We start from the raw sequence: 25,903 nt of genomic DNA, 5'->3' as shown, positions 1-25,903 counted from the left end.
AAAAGAAAAAAAGAATTTATTATGCTTGAATGGATAAGTTTGCCAAGTTACAAATGACTTTATTTGTCTATTTGTCTTTATTTAACTTCAAAATAAGACATATCAATGTCAAAAAAAAGAATTTTTGATTAACATGCCACTTTGATAAGAATCGTAAAGTCAGACAAGTATTTGAATGAAATATTTTAACAGTTTTTATAAATAAACACACAATAAAAACCCAACCAAAAAAAAACTTTTAATAATAATAAAAAAAAAAAGAGTATCTTAATATAATCAAAGATTGGGTCTAGGCCAGCCTTACTGTGCCAAAATGATTTTTGTGTGGCTTTTGTCCTATTGAAATGGTTTCCTATTTTTTAATATTGAATAATTCTTTATCAAAAGTGAGTACTTTTTATTAGTTATTTTAGGAAATAAACTTTACCAAATGATTAACTACCAAACTATAAGAGGGTCTCAATGTACAGAAGTGGAGATAAAAAAAAACACTTCCAGAGATACTGATTTGTGGGTCATAAAACAATATATAATTATGTTATATTACTACAATTAAGGTGTCTGTAGATGTCATTTAAAATTAGGAGTGTAATGGTTAGCAAAAATGCTGACCATTTAAACAGCCACTGAATAACTGTATTAAATGTTTTAACGACTGTACTAAAATAGTTCTTAGATTTTAAACATTAACTTTGATAAGAATAGCACATTTTGTCCCTATATTTTGCTATAATCCACAACAATTACAAAACATATCTGGTTATGGTGAAACTGTGGTCTGTTAGGATCTACTGTAAACAATAAGATAACATGCAATCAGAAAAATTCATTCAACAAATGTCATATCTTGTCATAAAGAAACAAAGGGAATGTTAAAATCCAATCTAAAATTTCTTCAGCTGTTGGTCTTATACTAACCTCAGTTTTTGGTTATTTGATTCTCTACCCGGTTTTCAGTTAAAAACCGACAGAACCCGTTTAAATGGATAAGCCTGACACCCCTATTAAATGTTAAAGGAAAAGAAAACTTTATAAATCAGCTGTTTGATTACTCTTTCAATTGGAAACAGCTTAAAGTCGGTAGCTTCCAATAAGCTGAAATAAGCATGTTATTGGTTCACAGGCTTATTCTTTATTTAAATATAGTGTTAACAAAATAATTACATGTACATGATTAGTTAATTAGATATTAGATATTTAAGGAAAATAAAGAATCTAATTCTGTTATACATAATTAGTAGATTGAATTAATTAATCATGCATCAGGTGGTTGTTGTTGTATTACCAGCTAATATAAAAGTCAGGACCTAAGAATTGATATTGGAAATTAGATCTCTTAATTAAATGTAATTAATTGATCAATGGCCAAATCTCTTCTTTGATTAATCCATGGCCAATGAGTGACATGTGTACACATTATAAGTCTCATTGTAAATCTATAAGAGGAAATATATGGAAAAACAAGTCATCAAAAAAATAGACAAGATCTTGGAAAGAAAACTGTGTTGAACAAAATCAATTGTTTTAAATATAATTGCAAGCACATGTTCTTTCAATGAAGATTGTTACACATGGTATTGTGATTCATTGCTGTAGTTGTTTTCATCATTATACATATCATTATTAGATCTTGATACGTCTTTCAAACTTAAAGTCCATAATTTTATATAATTTTAGTAAAAGGTGTACCTAACAATATGTGGCAGTTTTATTTTTTATAAAAACTTCTAATATCTTAACTTTACAATAAGTCATGACTAAGGGGTTTAATCAAACAAATAACAAAAAATACAATTACAGTGTTAACAATAGCAAATATATATAAAAAAAATAATTTGATTAGCTTTAACAAAATGATTGTCTATGTTGCATAGTTTCTTCTCTCTGTCTGATCCTTGAGCTGCCTTTACTTTATGAAGATATTCTCTTTTAGTCTTGCTATTTTCAAAGTTTGTATTATCAGATATAATTATGCTTCAGTTATATTTGTTCGATTTCTGTTTAAAAACATCTCTCTGGTTGAAAGCCTCCTCCTTTATTTTTCCCGATGCTAAAAATAGAAAAAAATGAAATAATTTTATATAAGCCAGATAAATCTGTAGCTCTAATTACATGTATAAAGCAGAAGAAAAATAATATGAGAATATAAAATATATATCATACACAGCATGCTTAGTATGAGTTGGGCTTAGTACATGTATATGAGTTGGTCCATGCAGTTTTGAATTTAAAACTTTAGCCTTTACCCTGCTAGGTTAGAAAGTGAAATATTAAGTTTTTCATTCATTATCATATATGAATCGGTGTAAACAGATAAATTAGGCATCTTAAAATGCATTTCGGCGCATGAAAAGGCAAGATTTTAGCATTTATCACTTTTTTTAGTCTCGTTGTCTCACTCATATTATAATACTGTAGGCTGACCAATTTTAAATTTTCATCTTGATATCCCAAAAATTGATAATGAACAGTTCCAAAAATGGAAGCTGGATCAGTTCATTTATGAAATTCAGCAGGTAAAGGGTTTTCAGCATGAGAATACGAGCATACAGTCAATATTGGTAGCATAAGCCAAGTAATTATTGCTGCCTAGACATTGTAATTGTTTAATACGAGTCATCAAAAGAACTACATGTAAAGGCATTCCAACAATATATCTTTATCTTTAATATTTTGAATATTACATGCATATATAATGTTCTGTTTCGAAAAATTGTAAGTCCATTAATTTTTTTCCATTTCTAAAATAAGTCCCCTTCCAATTAAGTTATGAATGGCAATATCAATCTTGATACAAATTTTACAATGATAAAAATACAATGTAAATATCAAAATTAAAATTGTTCATTTCATTAAAATACATACACACACATAAGCAATATAGAAATGCAGTCTAATTCAGGTGGCAGAGTCCTATCTAACAACATGCATTGTCATTGCAAGTTTATATGATTAAACTTGTATCATTTTTTGTGAGCACAGGAAGTAGATGCACTTACACACAGTGTCATTATCATGCTTTCTGTAATACAGTGTGACATATCCCAATATGATATACAGCAATGATTAAATAAATATTTCTGACAACACCAGAGAGAGAAAGAAAGATAGGGAACCAAGAATGAATCAGAGAATAAAGAAAAAATTCTGAAATCAAAACATTAATTTTTTTGAATCTTCTAAAATTTCTTAAAATAACTTATAAGATTTATTTATTAGTAAAAGTTCTTGTACATATATTTACAGAAAAATTGAAAATCTATTCATAGAAACTGATAACTTATCTTAAAACTTTTTATTTTTCAAAAATATGTTTTGAATATGCATGTTAAAGGCACATTAATGCCTCCGAAATGGACATTTTTCACCTTCATTAGCAATGGCAGACATAGGTGTCATAATGATTAAATAACTTTTTTTTAAAGCATTTGGATGCTGATCACCAGCAGAGGGCTGAATGTGAAATAATTTGTCACCAAAGTAGCCAAATGTAAACAAAGTCGTATTTTGACTTCCAGACAAATCACATAATCACTATAACTGTACTTAATGCCAAAAAGCAACAGAAGCAAAGATAGTACAGGTAATTGGCCAGTAAGTAACTTTTAAAAAACTAAAGCAGGACACAAATAATTAAGCAGCTTTTGAGAAAATAAAGCACTTCTTAGACATAATGGGCCTTTAAATGAATGTAAATTTTTCTTTGATTCCATTCAGCTAAGAAGGTATTATTTCTTGCTGAACAAAAACCATATTATAGTGGACCAGAAAGCTATATAAATGGCAAATCAATTTCCTTATACGGGACAACATAATAAAAAAGTCTTAAAATGAACGCATTGGAAATCCATACCCCATACCGGTAATTTCTTTCTGGAACATGGAAGCATGTCAGTCAATACAATGTGAATTAACTAAATTAATTATTTACAATGAAAGGTGTATGAATGCAGCACTGAGGTTATAAAATTTATTAATTAATACCTGTCCTGCTCAGGAAATACTAGTATTGGTAAAGGCATGATTTTCAAAGATAAATACAGATATAAATTGGTATGCTAGTTAGAATGACTTGGGGATGTCATGAAAGATTTTTAAGCTTAACCCATTACTTCATGAGCATTTTGTGAAAAATGGCTGTTTTCACTGAAAAGTATCCTGTTACAAGTTCCAAGTTGCTATGAAACTGTAAAATAAAGGCTTCAATAATGTTCAAACTTGGCAGGCAAGCACTAAAGCTAAACATCCATGTATTTCAAAGCAATGTATAATTAGAATATATTAAAACTTATTTACATTTTACCCTGATTTACTTTTATATAAAAATATAAAGTCATTTTTTTTAAACAGAACTTTATACATTTATGTACTTGATGAAAATTTCTTTGTAAGACAAAAATGCAAATATCAAACACTGTGAATGTCCAAAATATTAAAAAATATTCTGTTTTTACTTGACTTAAAGGATTTAGAGATCAAATCACTGAAAATTGGGCAATGAAAAGAAGATATTTATGAAGATCTTAAGGACATGTTTGTTATGTTTATAATTCAGGCAGTGTCTTTATTGTCTATGGGTGTAAGTAAATAAAATTTAAAAGGAGAGATATATATATATATTCTATACAAACAGAGAGTTTTTTAAGTGTAAGATTCATATCTAAAGATCGATGATAGAGTTATTGATAAGGTAAAAAAAGTGTATTGATATTACCTCATGCAGACCAACTTATTGCTGAAATATTACAGAAAAAAAACACAATATACAGATCTGTATTTGAGCCGTGACACGACAAAACCAACATAATGGGTTTGCGACCAGCATGGATCTGCGCAGTCTGATCAGGATCCATGCTGTTCGCTTTCAGTTTCTCTACTTGTAATAGTGTTGGTAAGCGAACAGCATGGATCCTGATCAGACTGCGCGGATCCGTAGGCTGGTCTGGATCCATGCTGGTCGCAAACCCATTATGTTGGTTTTGTCGTGACACGGCTCATTTAATGGAAATCAATTTAGCCCATAAACCAAGTAATAGGATCAGAAATATACATTAATAATGATATGAAATGTTACATAAATGTAATACAAAATTTAATGCAATATTATATAAATGTATTACAAAAATTTAAGTTTGAGAAAACTGATTTCAAAAGAAAGGAAAAAGCAATCACCAGTGACTGACGATGAAAATAATGTTTTTCAAAGTGGAAGCAGACCATAAAATTAAAGTTAACACAGATAATCATAATGAGTTGATATAACAAGTATGATCAAATCCAAGCTTTTTGATGGTTAAAAAATTATACTTTGATGTTTAATAAAGACATTTCCTACAGTTTCTATAACTTTTACAAAGACAGAGGAGGAAAATCTGGTAAACAGATATTTTCAGGAACTTTGCATGAGAATCATAATTGAAACAAATAATACGAAAATATAAGAAAAAATATTGGGGGTCACCATCCTATCTTAAAGGATTTTTGAGCTAAAACCTCTCCATGTAGTTCCTGTCTTGCCCCTTTTTAAATAATATGTACAAGAGCCATGTCAACATGGCCATTCCCCGCCGAATGTGTTTGCTCATTCGAAGAATGTATATGTAGTAGAGCAGAATAATTCAATTTTAAGAGGTCTTTTGGTAATGAAAACTGATTTGAAACTTATGTGAATACTGATGGCTGAAAATAACAAAGGGCAATAACTGAAAAATAATGCAGGGTAGGTTATCATTCTTGAGTGCTGCACCCTCCTCAGTAAAATCTATCCACCTATGAAGTTTCAAGTTGATACCTCAAATACTTTTTCAGATAAGCTCTGAACAAAATAGTCTGAAAAAGAACAAAGGGCAATAACTCAAAGACTATATAGGGAAGAGTTATCATTTTTGCTTCATGATGACAACTCATACACTTTTGAGTTATGCTACACGTGGGTGAAAAATTAAGTATGAAAACTAACATAGGGCAATAACTCAAAAATTATGCAGGGTAGAGTTATCATTCTTGTGCACTGCACTCCTCCTCAATGAGATCTATGCACCTATGAAGTTTTAAGTTGATACCTCAAACACTTTTTGAGATATGCTCCGGACAAAAATATCGGACGGAAAGACGGACGGATGGATGAATGGATGGACGGACAGAAGGATGGATGGAGACTATTTCTATATCCCCCACCGCCTTTCAGCGGGGGATAAAAATAATTTGCCCTACTCATGAAAGTGACATGAGGAAAGGAATCTGAATTATTCAGACATGCAAGTCCTTTCAGGCTATAAAATTTTCTGGTCACTCACTATTTAGTAATATAATATTATGCTAACAAATTTAAAATGTCACCCTCTGTAAGGTAAGTTACAAGATTTAAACCAACTCATGATATATTACTTAAGAATAATAGTGGGGCGGGAACTAGGAAAATACTGCAAATGGTGATACAAGCATGAAACTTTCAGGATATTATTTCTAAACCATCAATTATAAAGTGGGCCCAAAAATATCACCATACCTTAAAGATGGCTCATTTTCATTGTAAGTAACTTTTGGCCAACTTTTGAGAAAACTGCTGACCTTACAACACAAAAAAACAATATTAATTATCAACAGAATTAAAGACTAAAATTGTGGTGGAACAAAGTTTCTCATGATAAGTTGAAAAGAGATTGTCAATAGTGCAAGAAAGACAATAGGTTTACAATATCTTGATACTCATTATACAAGATATGTGCACTACACACATTACATAATATACTAACAGAAATAACACATTAAAGTTTCAGTTTCACGGGTCATTATTTGTTACCAATCAATTCTCTCAAATTGGATTTAACGATTTTCCTGTAAGCATGTAATGTGATTCAAGTGTTTTGTATTTGTATAATTGAACCTATTTATTTCTAAACTTATTCAGGCATACCGTATTCAATTGATTTATACATATATATCATACAGGTCTATAGACTTGAACACTTCAATGATAAATCCTGATGTTAAATCCTATATTATAGATGTCCTATAAATGAGCCGCGTCATGACAAAACCAATGTAATGAAATATGCGACCAGCATGGATCCAGACCAGTCTGCGCATCTGCGCAGTCTGATCAGGATCCATGCTGTTCATTTACCAACCCTATAACAAGTACAGAAACTGATAGCGAACAGCATGGATCCTGATCAGACTGCGTGGATGCACAGGCTGGTCTGGATCCATGCTAGTCGCAAACGCACTATGTTGGTTTTGTTATGACGCGGCTCATTAATGTTTGTAACTTAAAATACCCAGGTATGATGTTTTTAATTTTAGTTATATAATTATGAATATTAAATATGTTTCTGGTTGAATGCTTGTATTGTCATCCTGGACAAAAAGTCTTAAAGAAACTCTCGCCCCCTTAAGTCAGTTACAAATGTACCTTACAAATATTTCGTGATACATGTGTATTATATTTGTTAATTTGTTTTTCTGGGTTTTTTTTATGCCAATTTTAACACATCCACAGCCAATCAGTGGTCTACATGGTCAGTTTTTAAGCTTTTTATGCTAGTAGGTAAAACAAATCACTGAATCATTTATTGCAAGTCATAACATAATTCAATTTGCATGGTTTTTTGCGAACTCAAAGACCTTTTACTATATTAATTCCGTCCACAGTATCATTTATTGCAAGCGTGTTTAATTCAACTTGTTTCATTTCTTCTGGGCATAGGAAGTAGATATGTTTATCCACTGAACTTGATTTCCAATTCAACTAAAAATATCAAACATGTGTTAAGTGTTATCTCTCTTAAAGAAACAATCTTAAGATTGAATGAATCTAGATAAAAGTTAAACCTGCTGGTAATCAGCTGGGACAGGGCAAGCACTTTCAAACATGTCATGTATTCATTCTCATGCATGAAGCAGTTTTTGCTAATCAATAGGTAAACAAATCAATTTGCCATAAATAATGAAAAGTACCAGGGAATGTGAAACCTGGGGAAATGGAGGAGATAACAGCCATGTTACATTTTAAAGAACAATAAAACAAATTATTTGTTTTTTGTGCTATACTGTGTACATAAATGTAAAAAAAACATTCAATGTTAAGATTAACTATGTATGTTTTACATGATTCCTTTGCAGACACATAACCTAGCTAGCTATTCAATATCAGCTGTTATTTGTGCAATGCAAAAGTAAGCAGCCTATCATCACTGTATGTGCTTGGCCCTTAATTTGTGATACTGGCCTGTCAAGTCACAACACTAATGAATTTGGTTCTTTTCTTGCTATATTGGCCTGTCATCACCTTGTTAGTTTGTGATATTGACCAGTTGTCACTGTAATATCCTGTGATATTGGCCTGTCATCACTGTAAAAAGTGCAGTTTCAAATTTTAGTGTTTTTGGCAATGAAAAGTAAGGCCTATCATCAAAATGTATTGGGTTTCCCTTAATTTGGTTTATATGGCCTGTCATCACAAATTGAATTTGGTTCTTTTTGTAAATTGGCCCGTCATCACCTTTTTAGTTTGTATATTGCGTTTCACTGTAAATTGTGAATTGGCCCGTCATCACTGTAAGATTTTTGAAATTCCGTTTCACTGTTTTAAATGTGATTGCCTTTTTTACGTTGTTTGATATTGGGTACATCACTGAAAAGTTTGTGTTTTGGCCCGTTGTCTCTGCAATAGCTCATGATATTGGCCTGTTATCACTGTAAGAAAGTGTGATATTTGCCAGCTGTCACTGTCAGAGTTTGTGAAATTGGCCTGTCATCACTGTTAGAGTTTGTGATATTAGCCTGTCATCACTGTAAGAGAGTTTGTGATATTTGTCAGTTGTCACTGTCATAGCTTGTGAAATTGGCCTGTCATCATTGTAAGAGTTTTGCGATATTGGTCTGTCATCATTGTAAGAGTTTGTGATATTAGCCTGTCATCACTGTAAGAGTTTGTGTATTTAGCTGTCATCACTGTAAGAGTTTGTGATATTTGTCAGTTGTCACTGTCATAGCTTGTGAAATTGGAAATTGGCCTGTCTCATTGTAAGAGTTGCGATATTGGCCTGTCATCATTGTAAGAGTTTGTGATATTTAGCCTGTCATCACTGTTAGAGTTTGTGAATATTAGCCTGTCATCACTGTAAGAGTTTGTGATATTAGCCTGTCATCACTGTAAGAGTTTGTGATATTAGCCTGTCATCACTGTAAGAGTTTGTGATATTTGTCAGTTGTCACTGTCATAGCTTGTGATATTGGCCTGTCATCATTGTAAGAGTTTGCGATATTGGCCTGTCATCATTGTAAGAGTTTGTGATATTAGCCTGTCATCACTGTAAGAGTTTGTGATATTAGCCTGTCATCACTGTAAGAGTTTGTGATATTTGTCAGTTGTCACTGTCATAGCTTGTGATATTGGCCTGTCATCATTGTAAGAGTTTGTGATATTTGCCTGTCATCACTGTAAGAGTTTGTGATATTAGCCTGACATCACTGTAAGAGTTTGTGATATTTGTCAGTGTCATACCTTGTGATATTGACTTGTCATCTTTGTGAGAGTTTGTGATATTGGCCAGTTGTCACTGTGAGAGTTTGTGAAATTGGCCAGTTGTCACTGTTATAGTTGAGATATTGGCTTGTCATCAGCTTGTCTTGATACTTGTGATATTGGCCTGTTAAATAGCATTGAGCATAGTGCTATAGTTGTAACATTGGATGATCATCACAGTATTTAATTATTAAAGGTCCCACATTTTAAACCAAACAGTCAGTCCTGTCTAACTGTTTTAATGGCAGTATGAAATGCATGGGGCTTAGAACCTTAGGCATATAATTTCAAAACCAACTTTGGAATTCCATTTAAAGTACAAATTTAATGCTTTAAATACTGGTAATTAGATTCTCAGTGTTTTTGATGATTTATACGATATATAAAGATTATCAGCACTGGTATAGACATCAGGTATATTTGTTTTGTTTAAAGTAAATGTATACCAGTATTTCGCTAAAACAACTTTAACAAATTTTTGATACTCAGGGGCATTATAAATGTATAAAACTAATATTTTTGTTTCAATGTCCTCATGCAGTTAAATCAGTTATTTATTTATTTACATTCCAAATTACAAGTGTTTACAAGTGACACAGTAAACAAAATCTAGATAATGGAAGTGGCCTTAATATTTCAAAATTTAAAAGGACACACTATTAATTTTTTCAAAAAATCTATATATAGCAATGCTCATGAAAAAAAAAAAACAACCTAGATCTAGTTTAGTTTTCAAGAAATACATAAATAATAATCACATGATTTTAATCTTTCTTTACTTTTGTCTAAATGTCAGTATGAGATTCAATTTTCAAAAAAAATAAAAATAAATAAAAATACATGCCAAACTGAAGTTTTTAAAGCTACTTGTTCAAAGATAGAGTTAACTTTATAATATGACAATAATGAAAATTTTCTGATGTATTTGGTTTTTGGATGACAGTTACAAAAACTCAGTTGAATTACAAATGAATGATAGTGACCTCTGATGACCTTGAATGCTTTATTTCAGGTAAGGATATGTATATATATACTCCAGTGCAGATGCATCTCAGTGCATTACTTCTTGCACAAGATATTTGAACCAATATATTATGACCTTAGATGTTTCTCACAGACATTTGATTAGTTTGTCTTCCTAATAAAGTTTAAATTATCATAAAATTATCTCCCATAGATCATCAAAAACAAAATTACTATCCAGCACCATTTTATTAATATGTATGTGATATACAATAAATAGTAAATGGGTGCTGGATAGTAATTTGGTTCTTATTTATATATGATGATCAACAGAAGATGTTTTTATGATAATTTTATGATAATTTTACCATTATTGTCAAGATAAATTAGCTGAATGTCTGTAATTACTTGAGCTATTTATGTAGGTACATGAGTGACACCTGCAAGTGCAATATCTCAGATTCATGCAGGTACAACCTCAATAATGCCTCAAAATGACCTTTGATGTTTCTCACAGCATTAATTAATGGACGTTTTTATATATATTATGTCTACAAAGGTAACCTCAGATACATGCATTTTTTTCACAGAACTGTATACTGTTTACTGCATTCTGAACAAAACATTTTCAGGAAATGATTTACTCCATAAGTAACTTAAAGGTTTTCCATTACCTCAAAAACATTTGCATAAGCTAGGCATTGTTCAAAAAAAAATTATTTTTTTTTTAAAGTGCAAAATTAGTAAGACTTTTATCTCAGAAATGTGACAAAACAGCTTTAACTTTAAAAAAAAGTTTGCTATTAAGAAACGCAAGTAAATAAGGAAGTACATTTTGTAAACTTATGCATTCATATAACAATTATAATTATTACAAAAGCGTTTTTTTTTTTACTTCATTGTAGGGTGTCTCTTAATATCAGATCAAAAGAAATTTGATCCTGTATTTTCAATAAATGCAAAAATCCAAAACAGGCACAGGTTTTTGTGTATGAATTCCTATCTCAAATTCTTCAAATTTTCACATTTTAAGAAGTTTAACAGCAACAGAAAAATTATTACACCTAAACACAAGTTGTCTGAAAATCAAAGTTAGCTTGCTTCTTTTGGGTAAAATAATATTTCAAGACATCAAAAACATCTACAACATGCATTTAACTTCTTTGCTTCAAGAAAAGCATAATACATGCAAGGTTTGGTATACAGTGCACACATTTCAGCAATCATCTGATAACATGAAAAAATTGATATAGAATGAACAAACCACAGTTAAACCACACTCAAATAGGTGGACAAACCCCACTAATTTAATAGGTGGACAAAACCACGCAACTTAATTTATGATGGACAACATGTTTATAACATGCACAATAGTAATAATTTTGTGCACAAATTTGTTAACCATTCATGCACAATTTTGTTATACACTCATGCACAAATTTCTAATACACTCATGCACAAATTTGTGATACAGTCATGCACAATATTTAGATACACATTCCTACTACAGTCATGCATCATTTTTGTATATAAACAAGCACAATATATAGATGACTACTATATTCATGAACAGCTACCAGTACTAAGATATTCTAGCTTACTGTATAAGTCATGTGATTATTTTAATCCTCTGCTATTGACTGAAGCTGAAACAATTATTTTAACATTTAAATCATACATCTTACTGTTTACAGGATATCATTTTTTTGTTTTTTACCTCTTTACCTTTCATGACATGGCAAAAAATGTTTGTTTGCAATTTAAGAGTCTTTTTTTCTTTTTCAAGCCTTAATTGGTTAACTGGTAAGGTAATTAAGGGGTGCCTCTCCTTCAAACTGGGCTATATAAAAAGTCCATGAATCAAATTTTTATCAACTCCTTGATGTTTCTTATCACCATAAATTCTAGCCATAAATTCAGTGTGAAAAAAAATTTAAAAAATACAAACACATGAAATTTATCATTTTTGCCTCTGAAGCTCTGCTATTATTTACTGGGTAATACATTCTAAGAATGCTACACTGAATGCCAACAGACCTGTCAGTTAGTAGCTTTGAATCAAGGTAAATTAAAAAAAAAACCCTGTGTACAATTATACCATAAAATTAAAATCAAACATTCTTAGACAAGTCATGCCATTTCAAGTACATGTAGTTAGCATAATCATTAGACACACTTGATATAGCTCATGCATAATTTGAAGCAATCTATAAAAATTGTGCATATAAACAAATATGGTCTGAGTAATATTGTTCATTCATTAAATCAACTCAACCAGTACATGCACATGTATAATTTAAATCTAGGCATTGATACAGGAAAATTTGATGTAGGCTTATCTAAATGACTTTCAAAGAACCTGATGGAGGTATGTATATACCTTAACTGGTAGTTTTATAAATATAAGTAACAAAATGTGTCTTTGGGTGTATCTTGTTAAACCCACTCCTCCCCATTTTTTTACTTATCTAATTTAAGGTCACTTTTGATCTCATAACAAGACAATTTTTTACAAGAGTTTGCCACAGATAATACCTATGGCTAGAGATGGGCTTAAACCAAGTACCTTGGGCATGTAACGATAACAAACCATAGCACTTGACTTCTAAATAATTTCTCTTAAAATAGCTTAACATAAAAAAATGTCTTGTTTTTCCTTTTAAAAGTTTCATTTTTTCCAGGTCATGCCATGAATTTTTCAAAAAATTTGAAAACTATTTTTAAAAAACTGCATAACCTTTTATCACAAACATAAAGACAGTCCATGACACTGCAATAAAATCATATGATATATTACAAGTTGAACTTAACTGTTTATTACACGATTATATGATAGGTGTATTATGTATATGATTATTTATCATTATGTGATAGTTATATATAAATACACTTCAATCTGTGTTATAAAGTATACCTTTAAACTTCAAATGGGAATATAGATTACTGGTTATGAAAATACAATTAAATATGCATTATGTAAGGAAAACATGCCTTTACTGAACTTTAAAAGGGCACTGGGACTTTGATCCTTATCAGTTTAAAATCTGTATCATTCAAATTTAAGACAATTGTATTTCATATCAACCTAAAGTCTGAAAATTATACAGTTAAAATAACCATTCCATGCTATGTTTAAATAATTAAATAAATGTTGATGCTAATTTAGATTTAATGTTACTACAAAATAATACAGTTACTTGCTAAGGATGATAATAAATACTAAAATATACTAAAATTAATATTTACCACCAAACATTAATTTTGAATGCTATTTTACTGATAAAATAATTGCTATTGCTAGAATTACTACTAAAGACATTTTTATTGCCATTTTCAGCTTTTTCTTGTTATTTCTTTATGACAGAAACGCATGTTTCTACCAATTTAACACAGTATGATCACTTCATGCAAACATTGTTTATAGTGTCTTATAGTTTTATACTGACCTTGGGGAATCCAGGAGATGGTTCCCTCTTTTCTCGTTGCCTAGCAACCTTCTCCTTCATCTTGGTCAGCTGTCTCTCTTTCTCATCCTGTAAAGGGACATCATCATACAATATTTGTATAATATATGATAATAAAATGTATTATATGTCAAATTTAAAGAAAATAAGATGGTTATAAGATGCAAACATAAGATTTATTTGGTAATAAGATGCAAACATATGATTTGATTTGGTTATAGGATGTAAATATTGGATATTATTTGGTTATAGGGTGTAAATTTATTATATTATTTGGTTATAGGGTTTAAATATAGGATATTATTTGGTTATAGGATGTAAATATAGGATATTATTTGGTTATAGGATGTAAATATAGGATATTATTTGGTTATAGGATGTAAATATAGGATATTATTTGGTTATAGGGTTTAAATATAGGATATTATTTGGTTATAGGATGTAAATATAGGATATTATTTGGTTATAGGGTTTAAATATAGGATATTATTTGGTTATAGGATGTAAATATAGGATATTATTTGGTTATAGGATGTAAATATAGGTTATTATTTGGTTATAGGATGTAAATATAGGATATTATTTGGTTATAGGATGTAAATATAGGATATTATTTTGTTATAGGGTGTAAATATAGGGCTCATAAGCTTACATGTAGTATGGGGCATCACTAGGAAACATGATGTTAATATGGGACATAATATGGTTATAAGATATAAATATGGGACATAATATGGTTATACAATATAAATATGGGACATAATATGGTTATAAGATATAAATATGGGACATAATATGGTTATAAGATATAAATATGGGATATAATATGGTTATAAGATATAAATATGGGACATAATATGGTTATAAGATATAAATATGGGACATAATATGGTTATAAGATATAAATATGGGACATAATATGGTTATAAGTTATAAATATGGGACATAATATGGTTATAAGATATAAATATGGGACATAATATGGTTATAAGATGTAAATATGGGACATAATATGGTTATAAGATGTAAATATGGGACATAATATGGTTATAAGATGTAAATATGGGATATTATAAGGCAACTTAATGAATATATTGGACATAATATTGCAATGTGATGTATATACTGAACATTGTAAGGTAATATGATGTACATATTAGAGATAAAAATCAAATTATGTATATATTAGACTTTACAAGGTAACATATGAATATATAGGACATTATAAAGATTTGGAATCAATTGACAATTAAGGCCTCTTTTGGATGTTTATATAGAATGCTTAAATGCACAAAGGTATCATCATCATTCCATCAAATGACACAATCATTTCAAATCATTAGACAACATAAGCTGTACAAACTAGAACTGCCACTGTCATGGCGTGAATACCCCCGCATACCACTTTGTCAGAATCAACAGTGGCCATTTAGAGCTCAAGGACAATGTCCCTGCCAAATCTGAGGTTACTTAGCCAGTGCTATGTATTCTACATGCTTCAAATGTGAAAATGTCAAAATCAATAAACTGCGGACAGGCATTCTTAAGCAATTGAGGGGAAAAGCTTTTTTTAGTCGACCTTTGACCCAGTGACCCTCAAAATCAATAGGGGTCACCTTATAGTCATGATCAACCTCCATGCCAAATATGAAGACTGTGGGTCAAAGGAATATTAAGTTAATGGGTGGACAATCTTTTTGAAGTCAAAGTCCATGTGACCTTGATCTTTGACCCAGTGACCTTAAAATAAATAGGGGTCACCTACTAATCATGACTAACCTCCATGCCAAATATGAAGACTGTGGGTCAAAGGAATCTTAAGTTATTGAGCGGACAAGCTTTTTTAGTCAAGGCCCCTGTGACCTTGACCTTTAACCCAGTGTAATAAAAATAAATAGGGGTCATCTACTTATCATGACTAACCTCCATGCCAAATATAAAGACTGTGGGTCAAAGGTTTCTTAAGTTATGGGCCAACAATCTATTTGAAATCAAAGCCCCTGTGACCTTGACCTTTGACCCAGTGACCTCAAAATAAATAGGGGTCATCTACTAATCATGACTAACCTCCATGCCAAATATGAAGACTGTGGGTCAAAGAATCTTAAGTTATTGGGCAGACAAGCTTTTTATAGTCAAGGCCCCTGTGACCTTGACCTTTAACCCAGTCAACTTAGAATCAATAGGGGTTATCTACTAATCATGACTAACCTCCATGCCAAATATGAAGACTGTGGAGCAAAGGTTTCTCAAGTTGTTGGGCGGACAAACTTTTTAAAGTCAAAGTCCCTGTGACCTTGACCTTTGACCTGGTGACCTCAAAATCAATAGGGGTCATCTACTAATCATGACTAACCTCCATGCAAAATATGAAGACTGTGGGTCCAAGGAATCTTAAGTTATTGGGCGGTCAAGCTTTTTGAAGTCAAGGCCCCTGTGACCTTGACCTTTGACCTGGTGACCTCAAAATCAATAGGGGTCATCTACCCCTCATGACTAACCTCCATGCCAAATATGTATACCCCCCTTACAACTTTGTTGTGCGGGGGTATAAAAATAAAACTACCGGTAACCATAAACCTGGTCTTACTACAATATGATTTACTATCTAAAACAATACAAGCTTGAAAAATAACGCACTAACATAGTTTTTCCAACAAATGACCTTGAAAAAAAAGATAATTAATTCAATAACATTTAAGACATGGAAGATATTGTTAATTATGATTCATATTTGACAGATAGCAACTAAAAGAGATATCTACAACTAGCTGAAATTTAAATTGGATGACTACTTTTTCTAATAAAAACATCATATGATCATGTCTTAACATCCAAATTCAGGTAGAATCACAGCAGAGTCATTAATTCTTCATGGTTGAGTAAAACTACTGGTCAAAACATGCTAATGTAGGTTGATTCTCAAGGGTATAACAGTACTTTTCAAAGTTGACACATATATACACTACACACTAAGCATTTACAAATCAGTAACTGTACCTCATAAATTTTTTTACAATTGTGACAAAATTTTTTTTTTTTTCCTTTTATCATCCAAGTTAAGTGAAAACTATTTTCTTATCACTGACAATTTCGCCACAATTTTTCACACTAAATCTGAACAGCTTTTGCCATGATACGTCAGATCATATCGTCACCCGAGTGCAGTTACGGGCTAGCGCCTATAAAATTATTTGAGGAGTTACCCGTTTCTGCACTAAGGTGATAAAATTATTATGTAGATGTATAATGAAAACAAGCAGGTCCAAAGAAAAACCAATCAATGTAGCAAACTACCACACTGACTTCTAATAAAACTAATTTATGTGGCAAACAATCACACTGTAACTTCTAATTAAACCAATCTTTGAGGCAAACAATCACACTGTAACTTCTAATTAAACCAATCTTTGAGGCAAACAATCACACTGTAACTTCTAATTAAACCAATCTTTGAGGCAAACAATCACACTGTGACTTCTAATTAAACCAATCTATGTGGCAAACAATCACACTGTAACTTCTAATTAAACCAATCTATGTGACAAACAATCACACTGTGACTTCTAATCAGACCAATCTATGTGGCAAACAATCACACTGTAACTTCTAATTAAACCAATCTTTGAGGCAAACAATCACACTGTGACTTCTTATCAGACCAATCTATGTGGCAAACTATCACACTGTGACTTCTAATCAGACCAATCTATGTGGCAAACAATCACACTGTGACTTCTAATCAGACCAATCTATGTGGCAAACTATCACACTGTGACTTCTTATCAGACCAATCTATGTGGCAAACAATCACACTGTAACTTCTAATCAAACCAATCAATGTGGCAAACAATCACACTGTAACTTCTAATTAAACCAATCTATGTGGCAAACAATCACACTGTGACTTTCAATCAGACCAATCTTTGAGGCAAACAATCACACTGCGTGACTTCTAATCGGACCAATCTATGTGGTAAACAATCACACTGTGACTTCTTATCAGACCAATCTATGTGGCAAACTATCACACTGTGACTTCTTATCAGACCAATCCATGTGGCAAACAATCACACTGTGACTTCTTATCAGACCAATCTATGTGGCAAACAATCACACTGTGACTTCTTATCAGACCAATCTATGTGGCAAACAATCACACTGTGACTTCGAATCAAACCAATCTATGTGGTAAACAATCACACTGTGACTTCTTATTTGGACCAATTTATGTGGCAAACAATCACACTGTGACTTCTAACCAGACCAATCTATGTGGCAAACAATCATACTGTGACTTCTAACCAGAACCAATCTATGTGGCAAACAATAATACTGTGACTTCTACCAGACCAATCTATGTGGCAAACAATCACACTCTGACTTCTTATCAGACCAATCTATGTGGCAAATAATCACACTCTGACTTCTTAGCAGACCAATCTATGTGGCAAACAATCACACTCTGACTTCTTATCAGACCAATCTATGTGGCAAACAATCACACTGTGACTTCTAATTGGACCAATCTATGAGGCAAACAATCATACTGTGACTTCTTATCAGACCAATCTATGTGGCAAACAATCACACTCTGACTTCTAATCGGACCAATCTATGTGGCAAACTATCACACTGTGACTTCTAATCAGTCCAATCTATGTGGCAAACAATCACACTGTGACTTCTTATCAGACCAGTCAATGTGGCAAACAATCACACTGTGACTTCTTATCAGACCAATCTATGTGGCAAACAATCACACTGTAACTTCTAATTTGACCAATCTATGTAGCAAACTATCACACTGTGACTTCCAATTGGACCAATCTATGTGGCAAACAATCACACTGTAACTTCTAATTTGACCAATCTATGAAGCAAACTATCACACTGTGACTTCCAATTGGACCAATCTATGTGGCAAACAATCACAATGACTTCTAATCGGATCAATCTATGAGGCAAACAATCACACTGCTACTTCTAATCGGATCGATCTATGAGACAAACAATCACACTCTGACTTCTAACCAGACTAATCCATGTGGCAAACAATCACACTGTGACTTCCTATCAGACCAATCTATGTGGCAAACAATCACACTGTAACTTCTAATCAAACCAATCCATGTGGCAAACTATCAAACTCTGACTTCTTATCAGACTAATCCATGTGGCAAACAATCACACTGTGACTTCTAATCGGTCCAATCTATGTGGCAAACTATCACTCTCTTTCTTTTAATTGGACCAATCTATGTGGCAAACAGTCACACTGTGATTTCTTATCAGACCAATCTATGAGGCAAACTATCACACTGTGACTTCTAATCGGACCAATCTATGTGGCAAACAATCACACTGACTTCTAATTGAATCAATCTTTGTGGAAAACAATCACACTGTGACTTCTTATTAGACCAATCTATGAGGCAAACAATCACACTGGGAGTTCTTATCATCACACATGACAAGGTGTAATGAATGGGATTAAAATAAAGATAAAAATAAAAGAGGAACTACTGTAGATAATCAAAATCAAAGCAGGGAATGTTCATTGTTGAATATTGCTGCAATAAGGTTTCTACTGTGCATATTCTCATTTACCAAATCAAGTTTTACAAATGTCTCCTTTTGCGTTTTTTGTGATAAAAATGTGTTAAGATATATCATGCATAGTGAGTTAGTATTTGCATAGCAAAAGAAATAGCTTCACTATAAGAAACATTTCATTTAAATTTTAAAAAGGCAAAGAACTCCAAATATTCCTTTTTAATATAATGTACTTATTAATTTATGTTACACTATGAACCTGAGAGACAACATGCAAGCATAAAATTTCATATTTCTAAGTACATTTTTTGTAAATTTTTTCCAATAGACACTCTGATTTAAACAAATATCCTCCATAATTTTATCTTTATTAGCATGAATTTTCTTGTGTGTGTGTTTTTTTTGCCTTATCTCTTATAAGCTTGAAATTAATTAAATTTCAAAAAGTTTGAATAAAATATCCAGATAATATTGACCATTTTCAATAACAATGTCCTAAAACATTATCATCCAGATATTGACCTTTTTCGAAAACAGTGTCATCCGGATAATTGACCTTTTTCAAAAACAATGTCCTAAACTTTTATTAACCAGTATAACCCTTTTTAAAACCAGCATCCTAAAATTCTGGAAAAGCAATTTGACATACAAAAGCAACAAAGTTCTATAAATACCTGTTGTGATTTCATAAGAATGGTTTTCTGCCTATGCCCGAGACTGAGGACCTCTGCTGCCTCCTCCTTCTGTTTCCCCTGTCTCATCTCTAACCTTCTTCTTAACTGTAAGAACACAAAATATTATTTTCAATGAAGGGCAGTAACTCCTGTTTAAATGATACAATAAATTTAATGCATTTTGAAGGAAATCTGTTTGTTAACTGGTAGCCTTCTAAACTCTCAAGTTATTTCTACTTTGTTACAGTTTTTTTTTTTATCTTTTGAACGGGATTCAAGTAACATTAACATTGTAAATGCCATGCAGCAAGTTTTCAGCATTATATGTGGACTAAGACATGTAGGTTATTTAGATTTTTTGTTTGCTTTTATGTCACATCAACAAACTAAAGGTCTTAAACTTCCAGCTGTACAGGTGCAGAAATAACTCAGGTGCCACTCTGTGCATTATTTAAAGGATGAGCCGGCAGCTATGTAGAACCACCCATGTTCCATAAGCAAACCAGATAGCTCCTTCAAACGAAAAACTCCAGTCCCTGGCAGGATTCAAACCCACAGCAGTGATGGCCATGGACAAGCATCTAAGGTATGTAGAATCATTATAATGGACAGAACAGAGTACTTCGTTGGAAACACTAATATTACATTAGTAAGCTAGATTTTCTGATTTAAAGTGAAGGATTTCTATCACAAAGTATCTTTACATAATTCTGAGGCAGTAAGAAACACAGGAAATGGAAAACAGTTATAATACAAAGAAGTGGCCCCGTGGCCGAGTAGTTAACGCATCGGACTAATTAATCTAAGGATTGCTGACCGTGTGGGTTCAAACCCTGTCAGGGGCAAGCCGTTGTTTCCCTCAGCAAAAAACTTTACATTCATTGCTTAATACTGATTAGTTCCAGGAACGGATTTGAGAGTGTTTTAATAAGCTTTTAGCTTCGAACACAATCAAACTGAAATACATTTGTATAAACTAAACTAATACAAATAACCTATAAAGATTTACCATTTCTTCCTGCCTTTTTTGCTGAGCTGAGATTTTGTTCTGCAGATTTCTCTGTTGTTGGGTCATCTGTGCGAGGAATGCCTGTTTCTGGTCCTCAGTAATGTCTACATCAACAACCGTCTTCTCTCTACGCATTCCTCCAAATGGTGGCTAAATTACACAAACATTATTTATTCTGGGTAACTGATGAAAAACTATCTTATATACATATTACAACAAATAATTCAAAACCGATCAATGAGAGTAGATTTCTTAGATTAGTACCAGGACTCAAAATTCAGGACATCATCATAACAAAGAGAGAATCCTAATAGAAGTTATACTACAATTTTAAGGTCCAGTGTTTTCATTTAAAATCAATTGGTGGCCTTAAGTACACTTGAACTGGTTCTTCACACTCTGTATCAGATGCTCAGAGATAAATCTTTACCTGTACACTGCTAGAATTGAAAACAATTTTTCCCTTTGCCCCAAATTTGACATGGGCCGTTTTTTTATGTTGACTGACAAAAATTTGTTTGAAAAAAATTTATAAAGGGGAGACCAAAAAAGAAAATGGACAAGCATTTAAGACGTTTAGAGTCAGGGTTTTCTATTTTTTATTATAATTTTAATTACTTGAAAAGTTATTTGGTTGGATAACCAAATTATATAGAGGATATTTGTTAAATTCAGTGTAAGATCGGAATATATTTCACCGAGTGAGCACCAAAAGGTATATTTCACGTGTGGCGCAGCCATGAGTGAAATGTGAACTTTTGGTGTTCACGAGGTGAAATAAATTTGATCTTACACTAAACTAAACAAATTTTCTTTTTATTATATGCAAACAAATGTTAAAAAGGACATTTTTTAACTAATACTAAATGAATAGCTGCGCCAAAATAATTATACAATGTGACGTCATTTACGACTGTCATCTTTATTAAGTTGGTTTCCAGTTTCTGTTTATGCTGGGTATTTCACTGAAACAACGTAAGGTTCGGCTTAAATTCAAAACAGTGAAATTATCAAATTGATAATTTCACTGTTTCAAACAGTGAAATTACCAGTTTTAATTGACTGATATATTTCTATAAACCATCGAAAAGCATGTAATAAACATGATTATTTAACATTTCCTAATTGAGAATTACAAGTAATGAAGTATGCTCTTATTATTATATTGTGCTCTTCTGAATCACTTTAAAACTTCTAGATTGGTCTCCCGGTTAAACTACTCTTGTCACCATGAAGGTAGAAATATCAAGTTATAAAGCTTACCAATGGTGTATCATTGCTGCTCCTCTGACTTGGAGCTCTTCTTTCATCATACATATCTAGAGTGCTCTCCCTGTCTAACTCTTCTCTCATATTCTTGGCCTCCTTTCTGGCATCTCGTCGCTCTCGCAATTTCTGTTGTAACTGAAATATTATTGTAATTGCAAATAGATGTTTTATGGATAATATGCACTGTTTTTCACAAAAATTCCAGGAATACCAAATAAATTTCTGAACATTTATATATTCATTTTTCACATTAAAGGAGAGTTACTACATATCTTAACTAAATGAGAGCGCTACATTAAACAACAGCAGCAGCAGCAAAAGGCCTGTGCTATATCAAATGGTTTGTTTTTAGGTAAAATATAAATTCAAGTTTATATACAAAGCTAGGAGGATGAAAAATAGCATTTTTCAAGTTATTTTTTGTTTGTTTGTTTGTTTTATTGGGATAAGATAAAGTTTGACAGTATTTCAAATATTCACCGATGGGCTGGTACTTTCAAAATTGGTGTTCCCAGATTCCTCCATAAGAAACTGTAGTTTTCTCAACATAAATTTTTTAACAGCAGTGCAAGATGTATTGCATACACTGCAGCAAAGACTCATGCATATTTCATTGATAACTACTGACATCTGCAAATATGTAATAGATTTGATAAACAAATTCATAAAAATAAGCAGTTAAACTTTTTAAAAGAAGCAAGAAATAAGTGCTACAAATAAGTGCTACCGTATTTGCTTGTTTTCCTGTTTCCCCAGCAACCGTGGCCTCTAATTGTTTCACCTGGTCCTTGGCTTGTTGAAGAAGCTGTCTTGCCGCAAGAGCCTCATAGTCATGCTGTTCTCGTGACATTCTATGAGCCTCAAGTTTACGAAACAAAGTCAATTTTTGGGCTTGCTTCTCCTTCAGTAATTTCTGAAATTTGAAAAAGAAATCTGGCATTAACTTAAAAGACATTTTATTGATATAATTATACAACCTACCAGCGGTAACTATAGGAACAGTCAAATGTTTGGTTTTTCAAAATAAGCAAACAGTCTGGTCTATACAACATAAAAAAAATATACCTTTCATTTTTACATACATTCAAAAACACATTGATGAATATCTTTGATTCTCATAATGTTGATCAACAGTATAGTCTTGTCAGAAGACACAGCAGCATTGTAACATTTTATACAGATTACTAGTAGTCTGATTTTATACTGGCAGAGAAAGCAAATCATTATCAGTCCTAACATACTTGGAGTTAATTATGAAAACTTGGTATGTTTTTGTTGTTGTTGCTGTTTTACTTATATATGGAATTAATGTTACTCTGCAGGTGATTCTTTTCATATTTCATTCATGAAATCTAAGTTGCCTCTTCCCCATGTATTTATAAAAAATATGTCTGCTGACACAATCAGTACCTGTTGCTGTTCCTCATACTGTCGCAAGATTTCTTTCCGGAGTGCATCCAAATCTACTTCTTCCCCACTCTCTTTAGCTGAAAAATAAAACTACTTGAATTCAGTGAGCTTGAGTCACATTTTAAAGCAGTATTTAAGTTCTCATATATGAGAGGGAGTGTTCTATTATTCAGTCCATTTATATAGGGAAATCTGTTGGTGGACTAAAACAAGGTCAGATAAGACAGAGAGTCATTGAATTGGGCAGTCTCCTCTGTACTGTATAAAGCAGTCACCTGAATCAATTTCTTAAATTCTGAACCAGATTTAAACAAAAAATTGTTTTAGACCTATTCAACTAATTAGTCAAAGAGATAGAAGTCTTTGACCTTATGACTCAAAGATTTCATTCTTATTTAGTCCATATCAAACATACAAGTTAAACTTTACATATAAATTAGGCAATGCCAGACCTTTCTCTATAGAGGTCTGTATCTCCTGTTCCATTTGTTGTTCAAGGTCAGCAATCGCCTTGTCAAACTTTTCATCGATCTCATCACCCTCCTCCGATACCATGAGAGAATGTGACACATGGAATACTGTACGTGACAGGTTATCAAACCAACCCTCTCTACATGCCACATGCTGACTTTTGCGCATTTCTCTCAAGACTTCCTCGTCCTGAAAACATTAAAAAGTGATTAATTAATTTTTGGTTTCAGTACAAATTTAAAAATATATTTATAGTTCCTTTAAATACAATACGACTGTTATATATGAGTTTTACCAGAGGGCAGTTCTCAGTCATTTATTGCAATAAAAATGTTTGAAGACATATGAGGAAAATTACTGTGTAATTGAAAATGTAATTTTCAAAGAACAAAAAAGTGCAGAATTCAGTCAATAATTGTTTACATGTGCAGAAATAAGGGTCTAGTCATAGGTTGTTTATATCAGAAAATATAATTTAAATCTTTGGCAACACTTAAGTTTTAAAAAAGACAGATAAAAGGTACCATCCGCTTTTAACTGAATATGATAAAACGGTAACTCTAGTTATAAATTTACAGTGGCCCTTTATATACTGTCACATTTTTCTATGCATAAAGTAATCAAAGTACCTGATCATCTAGTAATCTCTGTAATGCTCTACCCTCAGCTGTTTGTTTCTCTTGTAGATCTGTTACCAAGGCAACCTCAACTTCCTCCTCCTGGTTCTGGAAACTGAGATCAGATCTCTGCTGCTGCAACAGACGTCTTTCCACTAAAAACATACAAAAAGAAACCATACATTTAAAAAAAAGACAACTGCTTATTCTGCAAAATTGTTGCATTTTCTTTTATAAATACATGTAAAAACAAGTTATGAGTGTTGTGTTGAACGCTCTAAAATCTCAAATGTTAAAACCTGTATCTATGACATATTTAATTCAAATAGTAACAGAAATTCTAAAATTCAAGATCCTCTATTGATACAATATTTAGAACCAATCTTTTAGCAAAGCTCCATAGAACAAGTGCTGTTACAAAGATGATGCACTTGATATTCTCAGGGATTGTTAGTTAAAACACAAGCCAAACTTTATGAAAATGAAACATTCATTTTCTTTAGTTCAAAAAGAAAAAACAAGAGGGCCATGATGGCCCTGGATCACTCCCCTGACCCATCAACCGCATCCAAGCAATGTCTTAGACAAGCATCCTGGCCAAGTTTGATGACAACTGAGTCAAACATGTGACCTCTAGTGTGTTAAAAAGGTTTTTCCATATTTGGGCAATGTGACCTAATTTTTGACCGGAGACGACCCATATTCAAACCTGACCTAGAGATCATCAAAACAACCTTCCTGACCAATTTCCAGGTAATTTGGATCAAAACTGCAGCCACTAGAGTGTTAAAAAGATTTATCTATTTTTAGCTCCTGTAACCTAGTTTTTAACCGGACATGACCAATCTTCGAACTTGACCTAAAAATCATCAAAACAACCTTCCTGACAAATTTCCAGAATATTTTGATGAAAACTGAAGCCACTAGAGTGTTTACAAGCT

General features: G+C 32.1%; 1 protein-coding gene across 1 annotated transcript in view; it reads right to left on the bottom strand.

Annotated features, from left to right (window-relative positions):
* Positions 1–251: 251 nt before the first annotated feature.
* The window catches only part of LOC132747306 (trichohyalin-like), a gene marked incomplete at its 5' end in the record, with an annotated part of 62,300 nt that continues 36,648 nt past the window's right edge, over positions 252–25,903 (bottom strand). Inside the window, 10 exon segments of the mRNA XM_060736653.1 lie at positions 252–2,050; positions 12,094–12,138; positions 13,939–14,025; positions 20,187–20,291; positions 21,196–21,345; positions 22,459–22,599; positions 23,192–23,377; positions 23,875–23,951; positions 24,327–24,534; positions 24,975–25,117. Coding sequence (XP_060592636.1) covers positions 12,115–12,138; positions 13,939–14,025; positions 20,187–20,291; positions 21,196–21,345; positions 22,459–22,599; positions 23,192–23,377; positions 23,875–23,951; positions 24,327–24,534; positions 24,975–25,117 — 1,121 coding nt within the window.

This window comes from Ruditapes philippinarum, unplaced genomic scaffold, assembly GCF_026571515.1.
Source record: "Ruditapes philippinarum isolate M1 unplaced genomic scaffold, ASM2657151v2 ctg459_1_1_1_1, whole genome shotgun sequence".
NCBI classification, from domain to species: Eukaryota; Metazoa; Mollusca; class Bivalvia; order Venerida; family Veneridae; genus Ruditapes; species Ruditapes philippinarum.
This window is presented reverse-complemented; position numbering and strand designations above follow the sequence as displayed.